Source organism: Tenrec ecaudatus, chromosome 6 (assembly GCF_050624435.1).
Source record: "Tenrec ecaudatus isolate mTenEca1 chromosome 6, mTenEca1.hap1, whole genome shotgun sequence".
Classification (NCBI taxonomy): Eukaryota; Metazoa; Chordata; class Mammalia; order Afrosoricida; family Tenrecidae; genus Tenrec; species Tenrec ecaudatus.
The window spans coordinates 13,403,132-13,427,469 of record NC_134535.1 but is presented as its reverse complement, the minus strand read 5'-3'; the positions used below and the strand labels follow the sequence as shown (position 1 = coordinate 13,427,469).

The window sequence follows — 24,338 nt, the reverse complement described above, 5'->3', positions numbered from 1 at the left end:
GAGTGGTCCCAAAGGAATCAGTTATCAGGCATCAAAGAACAAAAAATCATATCATTGACTGCACACCTCCATGATAGGATTGCTGAAGACAAATGGGTGCATAAGCAAATGTGGTGAAGAAAGCTGATGGTGCCCGGCTATCAAAAGAGATAGTGTCTGGGGTCTTAAAGGCTTGAAGGTGAACAAGCGGCCATCAAGCTCAGAAGCAAAAAAGCCCACATGGAAGAAGCACACCGGCCAGTGCGATCACGAGGTGCCAAGGGACCAGGTATAAGGAATCATGGAAAAAAACAAAACGATATAAGTGTGTGTATGTATGTGTATATATGTGTATATGTATATGTATATATATACCATATTAAATGAAGGGGGAAGTGCAGAGTGGAGACCCAAGGCCCAAGTGTCGGCCAATGGAGATCCCCTCATAGAGGCGTTTAGGAGAGGAGATGGGTTAATTAGGGTGCGAGGTAGTACCGATGAAGAACACAGCTTTCCCCCAGATCCTGGATGCTTCCTCCCCCCAACTACCATGATCCGAATTCTACCTTGCAGGCCTGGATAGGACAGAGGCTGTACACTGGTACATATGAGGGCTGGAGGTACAGGGAATCCAGGGTGGATGATACCTTCAGGACCAAGGGTGTGAGGGACGATGCTGGGAGAGTGGAGGGTGAGTGGGTTGGAAAGGGGGAACTGATTACAAGGATCCACATGTGACCTCTTCCCTGGGAGAGGGACAGCAGAGAAGGGGGGAAGGGAGACTCCGGATAGGGCAAGATATGACAAAATAACGAGGTATAAATTACCAAGGGCACATGAGGGAGGGGGGAAAGGGAAGGGAGGGGGAAAAAAAAGAGGACCTGATGCAAGGGGCTTAAGTGGAGAGCAAATGCCTTGAGAATGATTGGGGCAGGGAATGTATGGATGTGCTTTATACAATTGATGTATGTATATGTATGGATGGTGATAAGAGTTGTATGAGTCCCTAATAAAATGTAAAAAAAGAAAAGAGGAGAAAAAAATGATTAGGGCAAAGACTGTACAGATGTGCTTTATACAATTGATGTATGTATATGTATGAACTGTGATAAGAATTGTATTAGCCCCTAATAAATTGTTAAAATTAAAAAAATAAAAAAATAAACCAAATTGAACATCACAAAGTATAGTGATTCATCACATGTGATTCACATGTGATCACATAGTGACTCATCACAAAAACAATGTCATTATATATTGTGAAACGTTTATTTCTAAATATAAATAAATGAAATGCTGTCTTGTAATATGGGTAACAGTCTTCACGCTGGGTACTCGTAGGTGGGCGTACCTGCATGTGGGTGGACCCGCCTGGAGATGATAGAGGAGTGCTGTCTCGGTTCCTAAGACCATTGGAAATATGTGTTCTCCGATGGTCTTAGGCGACCTCTGTGAAAGGGTCATTAGACCTCCCAAAGGGGTCGAGACCCACAGGTTGAGAACTACTGCTCTAGTGAATCCTGGGAACCAGTCCAGTGAGAGAGGAAGACACCCCCGCCCTGCTGATGGCCCGTTATGTAAACAGCAACAACAACAACCCTCAGGGCCATAACGTCCACACTGACTCCTAGCAACCTTATAGTCAGGGCAGAACTTGCCCTTGTGAGTGTCTGAGACTGACTATTCATGGGTGTGAAAAGCCCGGTCTTCCCCCCTTGGCGCCACTGGTGGCTTCAAACTGCCGACCTTGTGGTTCACAGCCTAACCCATAACCACCACACCACCAGGGCTCCTATCCACAGTATATGGTGGGCAACATGTTTTGCTCTCTGTACCAGGGCGTCCTGCAAATCTCAGCCTCCTTTCTCTGTTCAGTTCAGACCCCAATTGCTCAGGCAGCCCTCATTCCCTGTAGCCCTCAGTAAGACCAACCGGTACCAACTGCACCCTTGGGATTCCTCATGAGCCTCTCCATCCACTTCAGTCCCAAACCAAGCCAAACTCCCTGTTATCACGTCTATTCTGATGCATGTCTATTCTATCCTATAGAACAGGGTCGAATGTCCCCTGTGGAATTCTGAGACTGTCCCTCTTTACAGAGGTAGAAAGCCTCATCTTTCCCCCCTGGAGCAGCTGGTTGACTCTGAACTGCTGACCTTATGGTTAGTGTCATCCACTAGGCTGTCAGGGCTCCTTCCTCTTCAGACCAGCTAACCTCAAATATGGGCTTTCCCTCTTACCAGCATGATTGTGAGAATCCACAAGATGCCCTGCACGGCAGACTAGCCAGCTCACACCTCTCCCGGTGCCTCAGGAAACGTCAGGTCTGAAGTAACAGCTTTATTATAACACAAGGGGATATAGACAGACTGGTGCACAGGGCAAGATCTGGGGTGTGCTTGCTATGCTCCAGGAACGAACGGTCACTCTCACCAACCAGGAAGCTCCACCTGAGCTTTGGGGCTCAGGATTGTTACCAGTTTCACTACAGGACATCCTGTCTCAGAAGGGCATCAGGGCCCCAGGTGGTCCCATCCTTCTGGTCTGGTCAGTCTCCACTCATCAGTCTCTCATGACTCTCAGGAACCCAAAACAAAATGCCAAATCGCTTCCTGTACCTCAGAGTAAGTAACAACGAAGACATCAAGGTTGGGGGGTTTCACAAACCATCACTGCTTTCCAGGGACTTTAGGGGTTTACACAAAATTCACAGGAAGTGGGTTGTATTATTCAATGTTGTGTCCTCAGCACCTAGAATAATGCCCATCTCCTAGAACAGTGATTCTCCACCTTCCTAATGCCATTACCCTTTCATACAGTTCCTCATGTGGTGGTGACCCCCCCACCATAAAATTATTTTTGTTGCTACTTCATCACTGTCATTTTGCTACTGTAATGAATTTGGCGACCCCTGTGAAAGGGTTGTTCGACCCCCTAAGGGGTTGTGACCCACAGGTTGAGAACCGCTGTCCTAGAAGGGGCTCAATATATGTGTTGGCCGAGTGAACTTTGCACTTGGAAAGGAATGTGAGGGAGAGGTGTGGTCATCGCCGTTCTCTGAGGCTGATTCTTTGTCCCCATCTCCCCATGCTTGTCTCAGACTCCTGAACCTAAAGCTGGTGGGAAGGACTATATTGATGAGAGCGGTATCCCCTGTCAAGGCGGTCCTCACCCTGCCATGTCCTACTGCAGACCCCCAATGTCTCAAATCCCCAGCCACCAAAGAGACAGCTTCAGCCGCTGGCCCCTTAGAGCCGGAAGGATCAGTGCCCTGGGCTTCGGGCCCTCCACGAGGTCCCAGCATGTCCAACAGGGGACTGCAGACATCTTCCTCTCCCAGCACGAAGCAGTAAGCAGTGGTCCTCAGAGCCAGGGGTGGGGGTGGGGGTCGAAGTCCCCAGGGAGGGCTCTGGCAGCTCCTCAGGAGCCTGGAGCAGCTGGGATGGGAGTACGGGACAACGGCGGAACTCAGAAAGATGCAGACAAACAGAGCTTCTCAGAAAAGGCAGGATTTTATTCCAGTGTGCTGGGAAGGGAGAGTGCTACACGGTTATTAGAAAATCCCCCGTCAAGCCCCTTCACCAGTGAGGTTTAGCCTGCCGCAGGGGGCACTGGGGCCCAAGGAGAAGTTATAGTAGGTGAGCGGGATGATGATGCCGGAGGGAGGGAGGAGGCAGGGGGTGCTCAGGCCTTCTCACTCTTCCGCTGGGATACACGGGTCTCCGGGGGAGCCCGCTGGAACCATTCAAACCAGGACCCGTCATAGACAGCCACGTCGGGCTTGCCACAGAGGTAGGCAGCCAGGGCAATGTGGCAGGCGGTGACACCCTTCCGGCAAGTGGCGATGAGGGGCTGCGAGAGGTCCACCTTCTTGGCCTGGAACATGGCGCGGAGCTCCTCCGGGCTCTTCTCCAGGCCTTGCTCCGTCAGGAAGTCCATGAACGGCATGTTGAGGGAGCCTCGGATGTGGCCTGAGTCCAGTCCTGGAGGGAGGACAGGACCAAGGGAGGAAGCCCCGTCATGATCTGCGAGCCTACGGCCTTTTCTGGAATCCAAATACCCACTTGGAACAAACCTTCTATTTCTATTTTTCCTTTTAGTTCTAACACCTTCCTCCCCAAACCCCCAGAAGCCCTGGTGGCATAGTGATTACGCATGGGGCTGCTAACCACATGGTCAGTAGTTCAAAATCACCAGTAACTCGGAAAGAGAAAGATAGGTCTTCTTTCAAGAGTTGCAGACTCAGAAACTCACAGACTGGGCAGTTCTAGCCTGTCCTATAGGGTCGCTATAAGTCAGCATTGACTCAATGGCAGTGAGTTTGGTCTGGCCTCCAGACCCCCACCACCCCAGGGAGCCCCACCAGGAAGGAGTGGGAGGAGAAGATCCTCACCCAAATGAACGAGGGGGCATGGGCGGTATGAAGCAATGCAGAGCCAGGCAGGCCGGGCACCTCCGATCCATCATCGGGAACCACACCTACCTGCCTCCCTGGGTAGTCAGGAGGGGTAACTACTTACATAATCTGCTGCTTACATAACCTGAGAACAAGGAAGCTGGTTTGATGCATGGGGAAGAGAAATCCTTCATCCAAACCTGGCTCCTGCTTTTCCTTTGACCTGAGGAGCCCTGGTGCCCTGGGGCTGTGCATCGGCTGCCAACTGCCAGCATTGGGCGTGAAGTACCCACCACAAGCCCACTGCCATCCAAGTGATTCTGACTCACAGCAACGCTCCAGAGCAGCGGTTCTCAACCTTCCTCGTGTGGTGGTGACCCCCCCCCAACCATAAAATTATTTTCCTTGCTACTTCATCACTGTCATTTTGCTACTGTGATGAATCAGGCACCCCCTGTGGGTCATTCAACCCCCCAAAGGGGTCGCGACTCACAGGGTGAGAACCACTGCTCTATAGGGTTTCCGAGGCCGTACATTTTTACAGGAGCAGAGCCTCAACTCACTTCCAAGGAGAGACTTGTGTGTTTGAACCACCGACCTTGTGGTAAGCAGTCAGAGCTAACCCACGGTACCACCAGGGCTGCTTGGACACACTCTCTCTGCCCCCAAGTCGATTCCAATTCATAGCGACCCTGGAAGGCAGGGGAGAGCTGCCTCTGTGGGTTCCCGAGACTGTCACTCTTGATAGGAACGGAAAAGCCCCGTCTTCCACCCTCACAGTGGCTGGTGCTTCCTAATGGCTGGCCTTGCGGTAAGCCACAACCATTACGACACCAGGGCTCCTTCGAACACATAGTAGCTACATAAAAATGTCCCCAACCACCAAGGGCTCAAGTAGAAAGAAAATGTTTTAGAAATGATGATGGCAACCTATGTACAAATGTGTTTGACACCATGGATGAATGGATTGTTATAAAAGCTGTAAGAGCCCCCGATAAAATGATTTATTAAAAAATATAGAATGTGAGCAACATCTCAGTCTCTGCTCCCCCAAGCCAAAGAGGCTCCCAGATGCATCTCATGGGAGTCGAGTGCTTTGGCTGGAACGGTCCCTCCTACACTGGTACAGAATAACCAGTCAGGGCAGGGAGATTTCATCTCTTTGGAAACTTTAACCGGAGGAACACTGGCCCTACCGAAAGCGAAACAAAAGCATCCTTGAGCCGGGCTGGGGGCCCAGCAGGAAAATGTTTTCAGCAGGAAAATGTTTTCAGTTACCGGGTTGTGGGCTGGGTTTGCAAACAAACCAAATGTACGGCTGATTCGCAGTGACACTATAGAATCGGGTAGAACTGCCGTTAACTCTTCATGGGAGTATAAAGTCCATCTTTCCCCTCCGGTGAACAGCTAGTTATTTCTGAACTGCTGGCCTGGCAATTAGCAGTCTGCTGCACAACCCCTAGGGCACTAGGACTTCTTAAGTGGAAGGAACAGCGGGAGCCAGGTGGCATCCCAAGTGGATGCTGTTTTCTCTTCCCCACACCCCCAAACCAGCCAGCTTCATTGTTTTCTGTGGGTTATGTAAGCAGTGCCTCTTCTGTTTACTTTTGAATTAAACATGCAAGTCCAGTTAGGGGGGGTTCTGTGACACCAGCCAGCCCCAGGAGGTGGGTGAGCCTGGCTCTACCCCGGGTGTGGGCTCAGGGCTGGTGTGGGGAGTTTCTGTGAACAGGGACTAAACCTGCTTAAAGAACACTGGAGAGGAGCCAGCGAGAGGAACGCTGGTCCGAAGCCAGCCTCCTTGTTTCTCTAAGTCCAGTCTCCCACGCAGGGCTGCCCTCCCCCACCAGCTTGTCCCCAGTGCCCGTCACCTCCGACACCTGGTGGCCTGGCCACAGCTTCCTCCAAGAGAGTGATCTTTATTTCGCCCAAAGCAGGCAGCCCTCCTCCATTTACTAACACAGGTCTCAGGCTCGGGAAGGGGAGCTCACCGACCTCAGGACACACAGCAAGGTACGGGGGATGAACCAGGTCTGTCCAGCCCCAAAGAACTGTGTTCTCTGCACCCTGTCCCACAGTGCCCTCACCCCCAGTGCACTCCCAGGCCCCTCACAAGGCCAGAACTTTGTCTTCTAGCTTTGGTTGAGAGATACCCAGGAAGGCATGGTGGCCAGTGAATCCCCCTGGGCCCCTGGCAGAGGGTGATGTACAAGTCCAGAAAAACTCTGCCATCCAGCACCCAGCCTAGGGAAGAACCACAGGCTGAGCAGCAGCACCTCATGAAGCATGGCACGGGCAGGGCGGTGCGTTGGTCTAGGCCCACCCACTCACACACCAGTGAGCCTTGGCAAGCAGCCCCACTTTGAAGCCAGCCCACCTGAGGTCAAATCTGGGCCATCTGCCTCCTTCCCAAGAAGTTTCTTCTCAGGTTCCCCATCTGCCCTGCCCCAGGCTTTCTCCCCTCAAAGGGCTCATGGGGAGCTCAGTGTGACCCTCTGCAGCCTCACCCCCTCAAGGATGGGAGGCAAAGAGAGCAGCACTAGAAAGAAATGGGAGGGGGCAAACCTCCCTGCCTGCCCCCTCACTTCCACCCAGCCCGCCTGCAGATGATTCTGACTCCTGGTCACCATGCATGTTGCAGGGCAGAGCTGTCCCCCAAATTTTCCTGGCTGTCATCTTTACAGAAATGAACAGCCAGGCCGTTCCTCTATAGCACTTTGGGGTGGGCATCAAGCATGAACTGGCACCAACCCGGTGTAAGCCCAGGTCAGACCTGGACCCAGTGTCCCTTGTAAACTGGGCCAGAGGCATTAGGAGGGATGGAAGTGAAGCAGGGGTGGGGCAGTTTCTTACTCAAAGTCTAGACCAAGGCCTGGGCCCACCCACTCTCTCCTGGGCATTACACCTGGGAGCCGGGCATTTGGATCCACAAAACGTGGCCTTACTCTCAGAGTGAGGGAGCGGGCGTGTCCTCTAGGATTCTTTTCCAGCAGACTCTGCCATTTGTCCCTCTCTCTCAAACCCAAACCAGACTCGAGTTGGCCCTGACTCATCACGACCCTGTGAGACCTGGTAGAAGTGCCCCTGCGGATTTCAGAGACAGTCAATCTTGACAGGAGGAGAAACCTCGACTTTTCCCAAGGAGGCGCTGCTGGTTTCCAACTTCAGACCTTGCAGATCATAGCCCAACAAGGAGCCACTAGGCCACCAGGGCTCTTCTCAGGTCTCTCACTCACGCACTGACTCCTAGTGACCCCCTGTGGGTTTCTGAGACTGTGAGATTTTACCAGAGTAGAAAGCCGATCTTTCTCCCGAGGAGCTGCTGGTGGTTTTGAACTGCGAACCATGGGGATCGCAGCCCAGCATGTAACCACTGCACTGCCTGGGCTCCATCTCAGTTCTCGACACCCCTCCACTACTGCTGTTGAGTAAATGTACCCCCAGGGTGGAAGGCAGGCCGTCTGAGCCTGCTCTTCTCCTTTTACAAGATGGGGGTCCCCGAAGGAGCGGGTGGGCCGACAGCAGCTGCCACACTCCGGGCTCCCTGGGACTTTCAAAGGGGGTCTCTCCGGAGCTTTACCCACAGCAGGCTGCTGCCTCCTTCACAGCCCGTCTCCTCATCTGTGAAATGGGGGTGAGGAGGTTGACCCCGCAGCTCTCAAACTCGCCCCTTTTCACCTTGTTCCTTTGCTTCCAGGCAGGTCGGAAGCAGCTTGAGCACCTCACCCCACCATCCCTGCCCCCACTGCAGCTTCAGCTACAGGGCAGAGCAGAAGCTGAAGTGAGGCCAGGGGTCTTCTGCAGGTGTCCCATGAAAAGGAATCTGTAATGCCGGGGAAGAAGCCGGACCGCAGCAGGGGGCCGGGTGATGGCAGTGCCCCGCACTGTCCTCGACTCTGCCACCATCCCGTGGCATGGTCCTGGCCCCTCTCTTCCTCCGTGTGCCTCAGCCTCCCCTCTGGCCCATGGGGTGGCCCTTCAGGACCTCCACTAGCTCCCCCCCTCCCCATTCTCTCCCCTAGGAAGAAACATTTTTCAACAAGGTAAACAGAATGTCACACGGTCCTCCTCAGAGGAAAGGCTGGGGGTAAGGAGAGAGGGATTTGTGCCAGGAGTGGGGGCCGCCCTGTGCTTTCAGATCTGGGTCCCAAGACATCTAGGGAGGTGTTAAGACAGAGACTGCAGGGTGCCCAGCAGTGGGGAGGAGACTCCTCTCTGATTCAGGTAAGGCAGAGCCTGTGACGCTCTCTGGCTCGCAGGTTCTACAGTCCAGCCCTGCTTCTCTGGACCCAGGAGGCCTCCCCTCACCCATGAGCAAGGAGTAGAGCATCTGCGATGCCTGGGGCAGGGGGTTCTTGGGGAACCTTGGGCGTGGGGTAGAGGTGATAGGGCATCCTGATCTAAAGCACAGGCTCTGAAACTAGGCAGCGGTGCTGAGTCCAGAGCTCGGCTCTACTATTCACTGACCAAGAAACCCAACTTCCTGGCCCCTCCCTCATTTCCTCGCCTCTAAAATGGGGGTCTTGTGCCACACCGAGAACCCTGGTGGTGCCTTATGCATTGGGCTGCTAACCTTGAGGTCAGCAGTTTGAAACCATCAGTGGCTCTGAGGGAGAAAGATGAGACTTTCAACTTCTATAAAAATTTACAGTCTCAGATAGCCACAGCGGCAGTCCGATAGGGTCGCTGTGAGTTGGAATTGACTCGCTGGCAGTGAATGAGCATGTGTCTTGTTGGCTGAGAAGTTGGAACATCGGGGGTCAAGTGCAGTGGCAGCTGCCGTCATAGCTCTGCACACAGCTGTATAGTACAGTTTCTCAACCAGCTGCCCTCATACACATCAGTCAGGAACCCAGGTGAGCTAGATGAAGGGAGGACTGAGGGATGGGTACTGGACGGGGTCTGTCAGGGCTTATCGGAGACCAGAACTTCCCTGAGGACTGGGTGCATCCTGGGGAGGTCTCTGAACATCAACTCATCTGTCGTCTCGTGGACAGGACACTCTTGGGGACCCCTGGTAGCAAACAGCAGTTTAAAATGACCAGCCGCCCCTTAGAGAAAAATTAAACTTTCTATTCCGTAAGGAGTTAAAAGCCTCTGAAACCCACTGGGGCAGTTCTACCCTGTTCTAGAGGGTCTCTGACCCCATGGCAGAGTTTGTTCACTTGGAGGTGACAGGGAGTGAAGGCGGGTGGATGCGTCACCTGTCACCTCTGCCGGATGCTGGGCCATTTGTCAGTGTGTATCTATGGGGACACCCGACGTGGGTCCCCATGGGTCACAGCTGAGAAAAGCCTTTGGTTTGCCCATTCCCCTAAATTTACAGATGGAAAGACTAAGCACCCCAGGTGGAAAGCACCCCCAAACACCCTCTCTGCCCACCTGTGGGACTCCCTGCATTGGGCAATGCCTCCCCCAACCAGGATTACCTACCTACTGCATCAGGTTCTGGCTGGGTGCCTAGGTAGCGCCCTTGAGCCCGTGAATCCACCAGCTGGAACCGCTTCGATTTGAGATTCTCCAGCACCTGCTCATAGGTCTTGACCAGAGAACGGTCCAGTGTGGCTTTGAAGGTGGCCGGCTCTGGGCGCGAGGGCTCCGATGTCACCGGGTGGCCCTCCTTCAGCCAGTTCCGGAAGCCGCCGTTGAGCACCGACACGGTCCGGTGGCCGAAAACTCGGAACATCCACCAGACCCGGGGCGCATAGAAGGTGCCCAGCTCGTCGCCGTCATACACCACCACGTGGGTGTCGTTCCCGACGCCCAGGCGGCCCACGTAGTCGGCAAAGTGCGCCTCGCTGGGCAGCATCATCTCATAAGGGGACGCCGTGTCCCGGCACTCTTCGATGTCAAAGAAGGAGGCACCCGGCACGTGGCGCTCCAGGTACTCCTTGCGTGCCTCGCGGGTGCCCGGCGAGTACCAGGACGCATCCAGCACCCTCAGGTTGGGCCCCAGCTTGCCAGCCCGGACCGATTCCGCCAGCCATTTGGTGGAGACCAGGGCCCGGTAGAGCAGCTGCTGGACCATGGTTTCTGCTGCCTGTGGCACCTGGCGCAGGCAAGAACCAGGAAAGAGATGGGCTTGTGGAGGGTGGTGTTTGCAGGGGGCGGGGCCTGGGGGAGGAGCTGCGCCCTGCCTTTGCCTCCTTGGGCCCCTAAGGTGCCCTGTTTATAGCAACGCAGGGCGCAGTTTGCCAGCACAGTGCAGTGGGTAATCAGTTTTCAGATTCCTCAGGGAGTGTCAGCTCCGCCCCTCCCACCTCTCGGACCTTCACCCGTGCCACCGGGCGCCAGGCCCAGAAGCAGATGGATTCTGAAGGTCCCAGTCCCGATGACTGCTTGGGGGAGTGGTGTGACCTAACCCACTGTTATGGAGTGCAGTGTGCTTCACAGGGACAGGGACGATCTGCTTGGTAGGTTTCTGAGACAGTCGATCCTAACAGGTGCCAGGGAACAGCTGCTGGGTTTGAACCGCCAACCTTGTGTTTAGCAGCTCCAGGAATAACCCTCCTTGCTACCAGGGCAACGGCACTTCAATACTGTTGTCAGGATCCTGCCGGAAAAGCACTAAAACAAAACAAAAAAAGACGCCCCTCTAGCTCACTGCCCCCGAGGTGATGCCGACTCACAGAGACCCTCCCTATAGGACATTGCAGAAGTGGCCCTGTGAGTGTCCCAAGCCGTAACTCTTTACAGAAGTAGAACGTCTCATCTGTTCTCTCATGGAGCAGCTGGTGGTTTCGAACTACTGACGTCTCCGATGAGCTGCCCAGCACTAAGCTACACCACCGAGGCTCCTAGGCCAGAAACGAGCTGGGCAAAAATGCCAGGCTTGAGGAGATGGTATCTTGGGCTTGGCCTCTTCTCCACGGAGGGCAACGGTGTGGGGGAGGAGGGTGGGTTGCACGCCGTGCCACCCACCCCAGGGACCAGGGCGCTAGCCTGGCCCTTTAGCAAACCCTCAGGTGCCTTTTCGAGAGCGGGAGCTTTCCAGCCTCCAAAATGCTCCTGGGCCAGGGGTTCCGGGACACCGTGGCACTCCGCCCCGCCACCACCCCACCCCCGCACCCCGCCAGATCTTACTCGGAGCCTCAAGTGTCCGGCTCGCGGCCTTACTCGTGCGTCCCCGCCGTCGCCCCGGCGCTCGGCCGGTCAGCTGCAGCAGTCAGCGCTTTCAAACCCCGAGTCCACCGCTCCTCCGCCGGCCGAAACCATCGCGCTGCCGCCGGAGGGGGTCCTGTGCGCCGCTCCCGGGTCCCCGCGCCCGCTGCCGCCGCGCCGCGCCTGCCCCCGCAGCCTCTGGACGCGCAGCGGCCCTCCGGCCCAGGCTGGGCTCCCGAGGGCGTCTGGTGACGTGGGTCTGGCGCGGGGACCGGGGAGCCGGCACGTGCGTCCCCCGGCGCCAGTGGAAGGCGCAGACGGCGGCGGCGGCGCCGAGTGGCCAGGGCGGTGGGTGGTGCCCTAGTCTCCTCCCTTTGGCCCCGCAGGTTGGTGGTGGGAGGAGGGGACAGCGGCGAACTCGGGTCCGGGGTGCGGGGGGAGTCTGGCGGTGGGGCCATGGCTGAGCCAGGAAGCCGGAAGCCTCAGAGCCCGGTAACTGCGGCGGGGACGGCGACACGGTGGCTTTCCAAATCGGGAGGGCACTCGGGTGCGCGGTGCAGGGACCCCGTGCTGGGGAGGCCGCGGAGCCTGAGCGGAAAACCAGGCTGCAAATTAGGAGGGAAGGCGGGCCTTAGGTTGGCGCCTGGTGGCCTGCCTGCTCCTGGTCCCCCGGACTGAGAGCAGCGTGTGGGGATGGTGGGTGACCTGCAGCCACTTGAGAGGGAGGAGGGTGGGCTGATTAAGTTGAACAGGAAGGTCAGCGGGGAGTGGGGGCAGGGGAGCCGGGCGTGAGGCCCTACCCATCCAGAGACGCGAGGAGAAGAAACTGCCTGAGAACTTTGCACTGAAAAGCCCAGTGTCAAAGCCTGCTTTGTTAGTTCTTACAAGAACCCCGCCAGGTAGACCAGAGCCCCGCCCATCTGGGTCAGGAGGTGATACCCTCTTTATCTAGTTCCTCACCAGCCCTGGTAGGAAGCCACACACTCCTGAAGGCTGCCTTTTACAGTTTATTTAATTGTAAGTAAATATCGTTCCTTTTTAACAGTGGGTGTGTTTAACCTGATGGGGCTGAGTCAAGTCCACCAGCAGCTCAATGGGAGAAAGACAGGGCTTTCTACTCCTGTGAAGAGTAATCCTCTGGGAAACTCACAGGGGCAGTTCTCCTGTGTCTCAAAGGGTCGCTGTGAGTGGGAATCGACTCGATGGCAGTGTGTGGAGTGTGTCACCTACCAGTCGGCATCCTCCCAGGAAATTGTCTAATTGGCTCTGGGCAGCCTAGTAGGAGCCATTGTCCCATCGATTCTATCCAGGAGACGTTGCTCCCCTTACCCCCTTTCCAAAGATTTTTATTCAGAAATAATTATACATACCCAGAAAGTTGCAAAATTGTTTACTTGGATAAACGTAGAGCCAGAGAAGATGAACTCAGGGAATTTTCCAAACCTTGTAAACCTGTGCTTAGCAATAGATGCCACCAGCAACCTTCTTCTAGGGCCCACCTGGGGAGGGGGGTGGATGGGGGTGGACACCAGGGATGTCTTGTATGTCCTGAGGGCCTTCACTCCAGACCACTCCTACTTTCACTGGCTCTGTCCCACCTGGACCCTGGCCCTGGAGGGGGACTTTCAGTGCCTAATACCCAGCCTGCCTCCCGAGACCACCTACACCGCCCATGGTCCCAGGACTGTCCACCCTGATGTGGTCATGTTCTATCTTTGCCGCTGTCGGGTCAAAGGTCACCCAGGAGAGGGCATATGATGATAGCTCACCAAAACCTCACCGTTAGGGATTCAGTTCTGACAGGCGGTTCCCAACTACTGACCATGGGGTCAGCAGGTCAGCACATACCCCACTACGCGTCCAGGGTTCCCTGTGAGCACAGGGCCACATTTCATGCTTATGAAGTCCAGCCACCTGCAGCACTGTGGCCCCACGAGTTGGGGGGAGGGAGGGGAGGGCAGGGGCTCACTTGTACCGGTGAATGGAACCTTCCAGAAGCCTGTAGTACACCCAGCATTCCCCAACTTAGTGAGGCCCACAGATACTGGGGTGGCCCCTCAGTGAGCTCACTGCCAGTGAGTCATAGTGCCTCTCCTGTAACACAGAGTAGAGCCTGCCCACAACGTTTTCCAAGACTGTAAATCTCTACAGGAACAGGAAGCTGCCTCCTTCTCCCCAAGAGCAGAGCGAAGAGCAGAGCGGCTAGCTGGTGGGTCTGAACTGCTTACTTTGTGCTTAGCAGCCCTTTGTGTTATTCCCGGCACCCCCAGGGTACGTCATGATAGAAACCGGTCCTACGTGGTCTCTGTGAGTTGCAGTCAACTAGATAGCCACGGGGCAGGTCTAAACCCACTGCCTCCGATTGGAGGTCATTCCGACTGCTAGCCGCCTGTAGGACAGAGCAGCCTGCTCCCCAGGGCTTCAGAAACTGCCCGGCCACTTTCCTCCGGTGGATTGAGCAGGTCCTCCATAATGCCAGCGAGTTCTGCCTGCAGTGCTTATACCAAAGCCGAGTGGATGGGTGAGTAGATTGCAGCAGGGCCTTGGTAGAGGAAGCCTAGTTTCGAAAGGCTAGAACTTTGCCCCTTTGCCTAAAAATGTCAACAAGACCTTTGGCTCTAGGCCCCGCCAATCTCTGCCCTCATGAGGTGTTGCTGAAGGGTTGCCAGGCCTTCTCTCCAGGGTGTCCAGGTCACCTGGTGCTGGCAATACCAGTGGTCTCCACAAGTGAGGGTTTGTCCTCCCTGGATTCTGGCTTCCAGGGTTCTACCTGCCCCGCCAGTCCAGGCCCTGGTCCCTCCCTCCAGTCCCGCCTGACACCCTCTGTGTCGCCCAGGCTCACAGCCCGAGTGCTGCCGCCTTTGACGCGATGGCCCCGCAGCAGCTTTTCCGAGCGCTGGTGTCTGCGCAGTGGGTGGCCGAGGCGCTGCAGGCGCGTGTTGGGCCCTCTCTGCAGCTGCTGGACGCCTCCTGGTACCTTCCCAAGCTGGGCCGCGATGCACGCCGTGAGTTCGAGGAGCGCCACATCGCGGGCGCCGCCTTCTTCGACCTGGACCAGTGCAGCGACCGCACATCGCCCTACGACCACATGATGCCCAGCCCCACGCAGTTCGCCGACTACGTGGGCAGCCTGGGCGTGGGCGCCGCCACACACGTTGTGGTCTACGACGCCAGCGACCAGGGCCTCTACTCGGCGCCTCGCGTCTGGTGGATGTTCCGCGCCTTCGGCCACCGCACCGTGTCCTTACTGGACGGTGGCCTCCGCCACTGGAAGCACCTGGGTCTTCCACTCAGCTCCGGGAAGAGCCAGCGCACGCATGCTGAGTTCCACGCCCAGCTCGACCCAGCCTTCCTGAAGACGTTCGACGACATCAAGGAGAACCTGGTGGCCCGGACCTTCCAGGTAGTGGATGCCCGTGCCGCTGGCCGCTATCGCGGCACCGAGCCCGAGCCCCGAGAAGGTACCGTAAACTGGGTCGGGGCAGGCTCTCCCTCTGACCCGGGGCCTGCATTGGCCTTTGGAGGACCGTGGAGGATGGGTTGGGGACTTGAGAAAATGGCTTCCAGTGACCTCCTTTTTGAAACCCAGTGGCTTTATTCCTCCAGGGCCAATGGTATGTGTCTACCTCCTATTAGCTTGGGGAGGGGGTGGGTGAGCACCCCTTTGTGGCCCCCGCTGCGCTGCCCACCCAGGAAGGTTCTTCTCCCCTCAATACTATGGGTATGCTGGGTCACTGCTGACCAGGGTAGGCCCTAGCTGGGAGGGGCACTGCCAAGTGCCATCTAACCCTCTTCCCGCCTCGCAGAGGAAGATGGCATGGAGGAGAAACCGGGGGAGAAGGTGTATGAGAGCCAGGCTTGGAGAGGGCAGCAGTGAACAGGGTGCTGCCCTGGTGGGAGAAGATGCTGCATGGTGGGGGCTCATGTGGTATGGCATGCCCCACCTCCCAGCTAAGAAATGCCCCTGTACAAGGTGGGGGGGCTCTCCCTAGGACGGAGCAGGCCCCACATCATGCTAGGCAAGGGTCACATTGGTATGAGCCTTTAGTCATCCAGGCATGGCCACTATCACTGTGCCCCTTGAACAGAGAAGAAATTCTGCCTTAGAACAGACCCGTGGCCCCGGGGCTCAGGCAGCAGGCGGACAGGATTCCAACTCAAGTGCAGGGATGCTTAAGCCTGTGACTCTGCCAGCCCTTTCTCTTGTGCCTGCCTTGGCATTGCTTCAGTTCTGTGACTCCAGCATGGCCCCAGCCTGGTGCCCACATGGCTCGGAGTGTTGTGAGGGCCAGGCTCACTGCTCCTAGGAATCACCTGGCCAGAATGATGTGGGGGCAGCAGCAGCCTCTGACCGCCTCTGTCTTTACCATAGGGCGAGAGCGTCAAGCTCCAACATCGGCCCAAGGCTGCTTCAGTGAGGCAGAGGTCAGCCGTGCCTCCACCCTCCACCCTTCCTTACCAACTCGGCCACCAAGTGCCCCTTCCACATGCCCTCTACCTCATTGTTGTGTTCAGGCACTCATGGCTACACAGAGCTCACAGGTCATACTCGTGGTGATGAGGCATCTCAGGGCATGAACTGGTTACAGTTGAGGACCCCTCCTCCCAGGGGCACTCCCCTGGGCATGCCTAGGCCCACTTGGCTTGGGCAGGTATTTCATGGCTCTGATCACCCATAGCCTCTCAGCTTCTCAGCCCCATGGGCCCTTGGCCTCTACCCTGCTTGGGCAAGTGTAACTGCTGGAGGGGAGCCCAGTCTACCAGTGAGCTTCTGCATGCACCTTCCTTGTGCCTTTCGCCCTGCGACTCTGCCCCTGCTGCTGCTGCTGCTGCTGCAGCTGCTCCATAGCCTCCCTTGTCCCAGCTTGCTAACTCCAGGATCAAGGAGGTTGAGGACAGGGCCCTCGTGGTACCAGCGGCAGGCTCCACTCCCTGCACTCCCTGCTCTTGTTATACTTAGGGCAGCACTTCTCAACCTGTGGGTCTCAACTCCTTTGGGGGGGAGGGGTCGAACGACCCTTTCACAGGTGCCGCCTGATTCATAACAGTAGCAAAATGACAGCCATGAAGTAGCACAACAATAATGTTATGGCTGGGGGGTCACCACCACATAAGGAACTGTATGAAAGGGTCACAGCATGAGGAAGGTTGAGAACCACTGACTTAGAGGGATGGGGAAACTCACCAAGCCCCTCAGTGGGGCTTCCGTGTTTGCATGTACCTACCCCACAAGGGTGCCTTGTACTGTATTTACTGTATTAGGCATCTAACCAACCCCCTGGAGGGCTGCCTATTTGCATAGCCCCACCCAGTCATGGGGGGAGGGGGCTACAAAGACTCTGGGAAAGAACCACATTGTGTAATTCATGCACCACCAGCCCCACAGATGTTTGCCTTCTGAAGGCCTCTGCCCTGTGGAGCAGAGCTCAGGTCAAGCTCCAGAACTGTACTGCTCTCTGAGGCTATGTACTGGGTGGGGGGGGAGGGTATCAAAAAGTTCATGGGAAAATCCCAATCTCTTTTAATTCTGCTTTTCCACAAATGTAAGTGGAAGCCTCCTCATGTCAGTGGTGATTCTGTTTGGTTTGGCCCCATAATGTCACAGGGCCTGAACCCTAGCTCCTCTGGTTACCTCGGGCTGTGTGACCCCTGGCAGGCTACCTGGTCTCTTGGAACCACAGCTTCCATCTGATGGAGACAGAAGTGCCCCCCATGGGCCCCTACAGGGTGCATGAGTTGCGAGGAGAGTAGGTGTGGCAAGGGCTGAGGCGTCTACATTCTCACATAGAGAGGTGCTCGAGAAATGGGAGCTTTTGGGGTGACAGTGGAAAAAGGGGGCGGTGAAAAGGGGGCTTCAAGATGTCTGAGGAGACATGGATTGAGAAGATCATGGGATTTCCCCGTGAGTCCTTGGGAGTCGTCTCAGAGGAGGGTGTGCTCTGTGGGAGGGGTTGCTGCCCCCTCTGCCAAGAGATCAGAAGAGCTGGATGGTGCCCAGCTACCAGTACTGAACATTTGGATCAAAGATGCCATAGGAGATGCCTGATCAAGAGAGAGAATTTCACATCGTCATGGCCTCCAGCCTTCTCCGGAGCCATGGGGATAGGCCAAACCCCTGTTCTATCTCACACCACCATCTCTACTTCTAGATGGAGGTTTTATCATTCATTGCATCGGCCACACAGAACCTGAAGAGAAGATACATGATTAAGGGGTTTATTAGGCAAGTTAACAGGTTACAGCATAGGCAAGACATGCTTGGGATACATTGTTCCATCAGGACAGGTTACACAATTCTTTGATTGCTGCTGCTGATAAATTCCCAAAGGGCTTAGCGATTTCACTCTAAGCCTCAACTCAAAGGCACTCAATTCCACTTGGTGCATCAGTAAGACCAGCTCCCCCAATTAAGTGCCCAGAGGCACCCTATTCCACAAGCCAGCCTCCTGTCCAAGAGCACTCAGTTCTGTGGGCCGGAAGTCCACTGCTCGGCCTCCTGGTTCTGCTGCTGCTGCTCCTTTTCTGTCACAGCCGTCTCCTGGATCCCCAAGGTTCACTGTGCAGGGATCGCAGGGCCCAGAGGGCTCACTCCATGCCTGGCAGGGAGTGAGAATCCCCCTGCTTCTCAAAACACCAAACTCATTGCCATCAAATCGATGCCAACTCAAAGCGACCCTTGAGTTCCCAAGACTGTAACTCTTTATGGGAGGAGAAAGCCTCGTCTCTCTGTACTCCTGCTTCTCAGAGGACTCCTTTTATACCCAGCAGGACAGCAACCTCAACAAATCCTGTGCGCAGTGACTCACGGGTGAAATCTATCGGTGTCTGCCCCCCCACCCCTCACCTCACCAGGCAGGAAACATCATTAGGTAGGAGTGACAGAGACTGCGTGATCTAAGAATCCACTGTCCCTGCAGCCCCTGGAACTCTTGCTCCGAGATCATCTTTTAACCTCAAACGAAGAATATCCTCTCGCATCTGCTGAGAGTCAGACAACAGTTTGATTGAAGCAGTCAGATGGTCTATTCCACACAGCCTGCTCTTTTAAGGCTTGACATCAGGGATCGAAAGACTCGGTGGATGCCCATTCAGGGGCAGGGAGTGTGCGTTCACGGGGAGGAACCATGCTGAACGCTCGGTGGATGCCCATTCAGGGGCAGGGAGTGTGCGTTCACGGGGAGGAACCACGCTGAACGCTCGGTGGATGCCCATTCAGGGGCAGGGAGTGTGCGTTCACGGGGAGGAACCACGCTGAACGGAGGGTGCAGCTGGCGGCACAACTTAAAGGATGGCATCCGGGCCACTCGATGGTCCAAGCAGATTCTGTTGGGTTGGTGTGAGTTTGACGGGGTGTAGGCTCAGCAACAAAAAGTGGGAGGGAAGGAAGGGAGCCAAAGATGCTGTGGTTACCACATTAGCCTCTCTGGGTGTGGATGTTTCCCAAGATCCTGTTTGCTCATCTGCAAATGGGACGACATGGGGCTTGCTGTGAAGGCACTAGGTGCTAGGTGCAGAGGCTCCCTGCAGCATTTGTCCGATCAGTGGTGGCGGCTGTCATTGTCATCGTGGTCCCCTGCGATAGCCTGAGCCCGGCCCACCTCAGGCCAGCACGGAGGGACAGCAGCTTTACTGGGTGGCCTTTCCAGATGTGGGGACGCCGCTACTCTGACAGTCACCAACCTGGTTGAGAGCTCGCTCTCTATCCTCACCAGGCTGTCGCCAAGTCCCGTCTCTGCCTGAGCCCCTTCTTGCATCTGTTAAGTGGGGTCTCGTGGGCCTCCTGACCTCTCTAAGGTCCCCAGGGTGCTGCTGGATGCACACTTAACCCTGGGGGTAGGTACTAAGGCAGGGTCACCCCCATTGAGAGGGGCTTCTGAAGTGAATTATCCATGAAAAATTAGTGATTTACTCCTTACCCCAGTGTGGTGGTTATGGTCCCGTTTGTTTGTTAATGAGACAGCATTCTCTAGGGCAGGAGTGGGAAACTTTTGTTCCTGCCCAGGGCTATTAGGATATTGATAGCATCATTCGTGGGCCGGACAAAATCAACAACTTGAAATATTGACCTGTGTTATTTGGTCAAGAATCTAATTAACTGATCCCTAAGATGGAGGCCCTGGTGGCGTGTTGTGGTGACACGTCGGACTGCTAACCACAAGGTCAGTGGTTGGAAACCACCCAGTCTGCTCCGATGGAGGAAATTGAGGCCTCCTGTAGATTTATAGTCTAGAACACCCACAGGACCAGTCCTACTTGTCCTATCAGGTCACTGGGAGTCAGCACTGACTGGCTGACAATGCATGTTTTGTTTTAAGGGGAGCCGGAATTGCTTTTCTGTAGCGGGGCGTGTGATGGATTGAGAGTATTGATGGTTTTGCAGGTCTTCTATGGCTCGAGGGCTGGACACTCCCCACCCCTGGCCCAGGGGGTGCCTTGAGCCAATCTTTTGAGATCTTGGAGATTAAACATGTGAGCAGAGCAGAGAGGAGGGACCAGAGGTGCCAAGCCTGCATATGGCCCAGGGAGCAGATGCTCAAAGAAATGAGGACTGTCCCTCAGAGCTGAGGAGCGAGAGCCTTCCCCTCGAACTGACACCCTGAGGACTTCCAGCTTCCTAAACTTCGAGAGAATAGGTTCTGTCTGTGAAAGACACCCCCCTCCTGGTCTTCCTGTGACTCCAGCGCTAGAGCTAAGCCACAGGAGAAACCAAGGCAGAGGGGGCCCTAGTGTCCACTGCTAGAGCCAGAAATGGTGTTTGAGTCCTTAGCCCTGCATCGGGCCCCCAGGTACAGAAGGAAACAGGCAATAGAAGCCCTGGTGGCATGGTGGTTATACACTGGGCTTCTAATCACAAGGTCAGCAGTTCGAAACCACCAGCCGTCCTTGCCATTCCTTGGGAGAAAAGTAAGGCCTCCAAGTCCCAGAAGGACTTTGTCTCAGACCCCACAGGGGCGATTTGCTCTTCCCCGTGGGGTTAGTGTGAGTCAGAGTCAACTTGATGATTGTGAGTTCGGAAGCACCAGCCTAGGAGCTGCTGCTGGAGTGGCCAGAATGTACAGCAGGACCCTGGGGAGGGTTGCAGGATGTGGACAGGGACACCCCCCCCCCCCCCAGTGACAGTCCTCTGGAGGGAGGCCTTGCCTTTCTTGCCATAACCAAAACCACCTTTCTAAAAGGAAGTCCAATTTCCCATTGGTGGCTTCCCTCTGGGCCCTCTCTGGGTTTCCGTTGAGATGCCCTTGAACCCTGAACATCCAGGCACATCCCTGCCACCTCCGCTTCCCTTTGCCTGGATACTCTCTGTCCCACTGACCAGGGTCCTTGTCCTGGTTGAATCTGACACACACCCCCCACCCCAACCCAATCACACCCCACCACCCCGGAGAGCACCCCGGGTGGCTGGCAGCTCTTAGGCAAGCAGAACACCTCGGTCTGAATTCCACAGTCCCTGACTAGCCTAGTCTAGTGCTTTCCCATGGAATCTTGAGGTTAGACGGCTAACCCCAAGATCAGTAGTTCGAAACCACCAGCCACTCCAAGGGAGAAAGACAAGGCTTTCTACTCCCTTACAGAGTTACAGCCTCAGGCTCCCACAGGGGGAGCTCTACCCTGACCTGTAGTCAACAGCCTGGCCATGCTGGGGCAGGGGGCTCCTCCTGACCCTTGGGGATGGGGTCGAGGTTCTCGTGGTATCGAGCACTGAAATTGGGCAACAGTGCTGAATTCAGACCCGGACTATACCATTGCCGACCAAGCAACCCAGCTTGCTGCCCCCTCAGTTCCCTGTCCTGTCCTCTAAAATGGGGGTCTTGTGCCTCTTTGGCTGAGAAAGCGGAACCTCTGCGGGGGGGGGGGGGGGTCACATGCAGTGGCAGCTGTCCCCTGTGGCTCTGCAGACAGCTCCCTGGCTTCCGCAATGTCCTCAAGCTTTGATAAGCCTTTGCAAACACCAGTCAGGGACCCAGGTGAGCTAGAGGGAGGGAGTGGGACGGAGGGGGCTCAATGGCAGTGAGTTTGGTTTGTTTAGAAGAGAAAACAGTACGGAGGGAGCCCTTGATAATGCCAGTCATCCTGATGGCCGTCTTCATTGTTTGAGGGCAGCCCCCTGGCCACCCTATCAGGACTCTTGGAGGCCGTGGTCAAAGCACTAGACTGAGAGCAGAAAGGTTGGTAGCTAGAACCCAAGGGGCACGCTGCGGGAGAGATGTGCCAGTCTGCTTCCAGAAAGAGCCCCAGCCTTGGGAAGCCTATGGGGCAGCTCCTAGTCTTTGAGCCACTGCTAACCCAAAGGTTGCCAGCTCCACCTCACCGCCTGTGGTGCAGCCGTGGGAAGGCCGGGCAACCTGCTCTGGTAGCCATTGCAGTTGTCAGCACAGGGGGGTTTCTACCCCCGTGGTCACTTGGTTCTCACCCATCTGCTCTCGCAGACTCTCATGCCCGAGCTGTGCAGGATTGATGATTATGATGCTGCACTGTCAGGACCCCTGGGGGCCATGTGGCTGTCCCTGGTGGAGTCCGAGCCTTCGGTTTAAACTCAGCCAGCACGGAGCATGTGCTGTGCAGACTCCCCTTCATCTATGAACCTGCCCACCAGGGTTGGGAGGAGGCATTGAGTTCACTTGGTGTTGGGAGGGGGCCGTCAGTCCCACAGCCTCCACCAGGTGGCATGGCACTCACGCCCCTCTGCTTTTCTCTGTCCCACTCTGTGTCCTGCAGGCATCGAACCCGGCCACATACCCGGCACCGTGAATATGCCCTTCACCGACTTCCTGACCACGGAGGGGCTGGAGAAGAGTCCGGAGGAGATCAGCCGCATGTTCCAGGAGAAGAAAGTGGACCTGTCTCGGCCACTGGTGGCCACGTGCGGCTCAGGAGTCACCGCCTGCCACGTGGCGCTGGGGGCATACCTGTGTGGCAAGCCCGACGTGGCTGTCTACGACGGCTCCTGGGTGGAGTGGTACATGAGGGCCCAGCCTGAAGAAGTACTCTCCGAGGGCCGTGGGAAGACGCTCTGAGGCTGGGCAGGGACACAGCCAGCTGGGGACACCCGGCCACCAGCCCCTCCGCTGGGACTCACAGCGTGCTTCTTCACCCACCTCGGGTGGTTTGGGGGGGCGACACTGGAGCTCCAGGAGTTCCATTAGTGGGTGACTGCTCAGAGAGAAGGCTGGGTAGCCAAGCGCCTCCACCCTATCAGGGTGCTGAGCTGGGGCCCGCCGGCCTGCCTCCTGTATTACCTGCTCAGGAAATAAAGCAGCCCAGGGCTGAACCCAGGCACCTGGAGCCCTGCCTCTGTTTCTCCAAGTTGTGGTGGTTCGAGCATGCCCTGTGAATGCCTTAGGAGTCCGTTCCTACCTTCCTCTGGGGAGCTCAGAGCTCCAGAGCCCTCTCACTCCTGTGGTGGGCTATGTCACCACCTCTGGGAAACTATCCTCCACCCCCTTAGCCTGGGCTCTCGCTTCTGGCTTCTGGGCTATTGGGGTGGATGTTACTGCTCTGTGCCTGGGACCCTACCCACGGCCCCTCACAATGAAACAGTGCCGCCTCATCTTAAGAGAAGGGTGGGCCCTGAGCTTACCTGGAGGCTTGGTCCTACCCAGCTAGAATGTTCTAGATAAGGGCTGGGTGTGGTCAGATTAGAAGAGCATCAGGCTCTGAACTCCCATGGTTCAATCTGGTAGCGTGAGCGGTGGCTTGAGCGGCTCTGGGACTGGGGCTGGGGGGCAGAGCCGAAGGTTTGATCCTTGCTGCTGGAGGGTTACCACATCCCTCACCCCACCCCAAGACTTCCTGAGAACAGGCCTTCCCACTCCTCTGTCTGGATTTCTCCTTCGGGCAGGAGCAGATCGAGGGGTCTCAGAAGACCTGTCTGCCCCTGCCCCAGGATCTCCATCTTGGTAGCAAAGGGGCAGTGTCCACCAGTGCCGCGGGGAGGAGGAGAGAACTTGGGGACCCTGGCCCCTCCTTTGGAAACAAAGTAGAGTGGGGCAGTGACTTACCCAAGGCCACGTGGTGAATTTGAGCCCCAGCCAGGACCAGCCTCAGACTTCTTGGCTCGGAAGTTTCTCTCCTTTATTCCCACTTTTCACCTGGGGACGAGGCATTTCCCAAGCCCACAAAGCTTGGTCTCACGCGGAAGAAGCTCCACCGTGAGTCCTGACCCCGAGCCTCAGCTCCTCACGCACGAAATGAGCGTCACACGCGCTTCAGGAGGGAATTCCGACAAGGACTCGCCAAGAGCCCTCTGTGAGACCTCAGGGTGTCTCAGCCCTGACTCTGGTGGGGGTGGAGGTGGACGGGGTGGGGTGGGGGATGCACAGCGGCAAGTCTGGCGCAGGCGCCGTAGATTGTAGTAGCCCCCTATTGAGGCTACACCCAACACAATGACAAGAAGCCCAAACCTGTTAGAGCCAAGTCTAACCCACGTGGTCCAGAGCGGAGCTGAGATCGGCAGCCTTTTCTCAGCTGGAGCTTTACAGGGGCAATTCACCAGGACTTTCTTTCTCGCTGCTTCGAGGTGGGTTCCAACTGCCTGCTTTCTGTCAGTTGATGTCTGTAGGGGAGAGCCCAGGTGCCACCTGAGGGGCTTCAAGACCTCGGCATGGCCAGCTGTGCCCGGGGGTGGTGGTGCCAGTGATGCCCAATTGCCCACAGTGGTCATCGGCAGCCAGAAGAGGAAACCCAGTGTAGATAGCATAGCGTGGGGGTCCCCGTCTCTGCATGTGGATATTTAAAAGCCCCCTTAAGGCGAGTTTTCTATTCACGCAGAGTGACAGCCTCAGATGCCCACAGGAGCCGCCAGGCCCTGTCCTGCGGGGTCGCCATGCCCTGGCATGGACTCGATGGCAGCATTTGTGGTTTC

General features: G+C 56.1%; 2 protein-coding genes across 7 annotated transcripts; one reads left to right on the top strand and one right to left on the bottom strand.

Annotated features, from left to right (window-relative positions):
- Window positions 1-3,472: 3,472 nt before the first annotated feature.
- On the bottom strand, window positions 3,473-11,775 carry TST (thiosulfate sulfurtransferase). Of its 3 annotated transcripts, none has more exons than XM_075550983.1 (4): window positions 11,459-11,774; window positions 10,855-10,942; window positions 9,809-10,424; window positions 3,473-3,962 (listed from the first exon to the last, which is right to left on the bottom strand). In XM_075550983.1, the coding sequence occupies exons 3-4, from the start codon at window positions 10,401-10,403 to the stop codon at window positions 3,664-3,666; spliced, it is 894 nt and encodes a 297-aa protein (XP_075407098.1). In that variant the 5' UTR covers window positions 10,404-10,424; window positions 10,855-10,942; window positions 11,459-11,774; the 3' UTR covers window positions 3,473-3,663. The 3 variants fall into 3 exon arrangements, with proteins under 3 accessions (XP_075407098.1, XP_075407099.1, XP_075407100.1); XM_075550984.1 differs by having other exon boundaries at window positions 11,492-11,774; XM_075550985.1 differs by lacking the exon at window positions 10,855-10,942 and having other exon boundaries at window positions 11,459-11,775.
- A 93-nt stretch (window positions 11,776-11,868) lies between these two features.
- MPST (mercaptopyruvate sulfurtransferase) lies at window positions 11,869-22,780 on the top strand. 4 transcript variants are annotated; one of them, XM_075550981.1, is made up of 4 exons: window positions 11,901-11,968; window positions 13,628-13,685; window positions 14,313-14,937; window positions 22,193-22,780. In XM_075550981.1, the coding sequence occupies exons 3-4, from the start codon at window positions 14,346-14,348 to the stop codon at window positions 22,489-22,491; spliced, it is 891 nt and encodes a 296-aa protein (XP_075407096.1). In that variant the 5' UTR covers window positions 11,901-11,968; window positions 13,628-13,685; window positions 14,313-14,345; the 3' UTR covers window positions 22,492-22,780. The 4 variants fall into 4 exon arrangements, with proteins under 4 accessions (XP_075407094.1, XP_075407096.1, XP_075407095.1 ...); XM_075550979.1 differs by lacking the exon at window positions 13,628-13,685 and having other exon boundaries at window positions 11,869-11,968; XM_075550980.1 differs by lacking the exon at window positions 11,901-11,968 and having other exon boundaries at window positions 13,582-13,685.
- The last annotated feature ends 1,558 nt before the right edge of the window (window positions 22,781-24,338 follow it).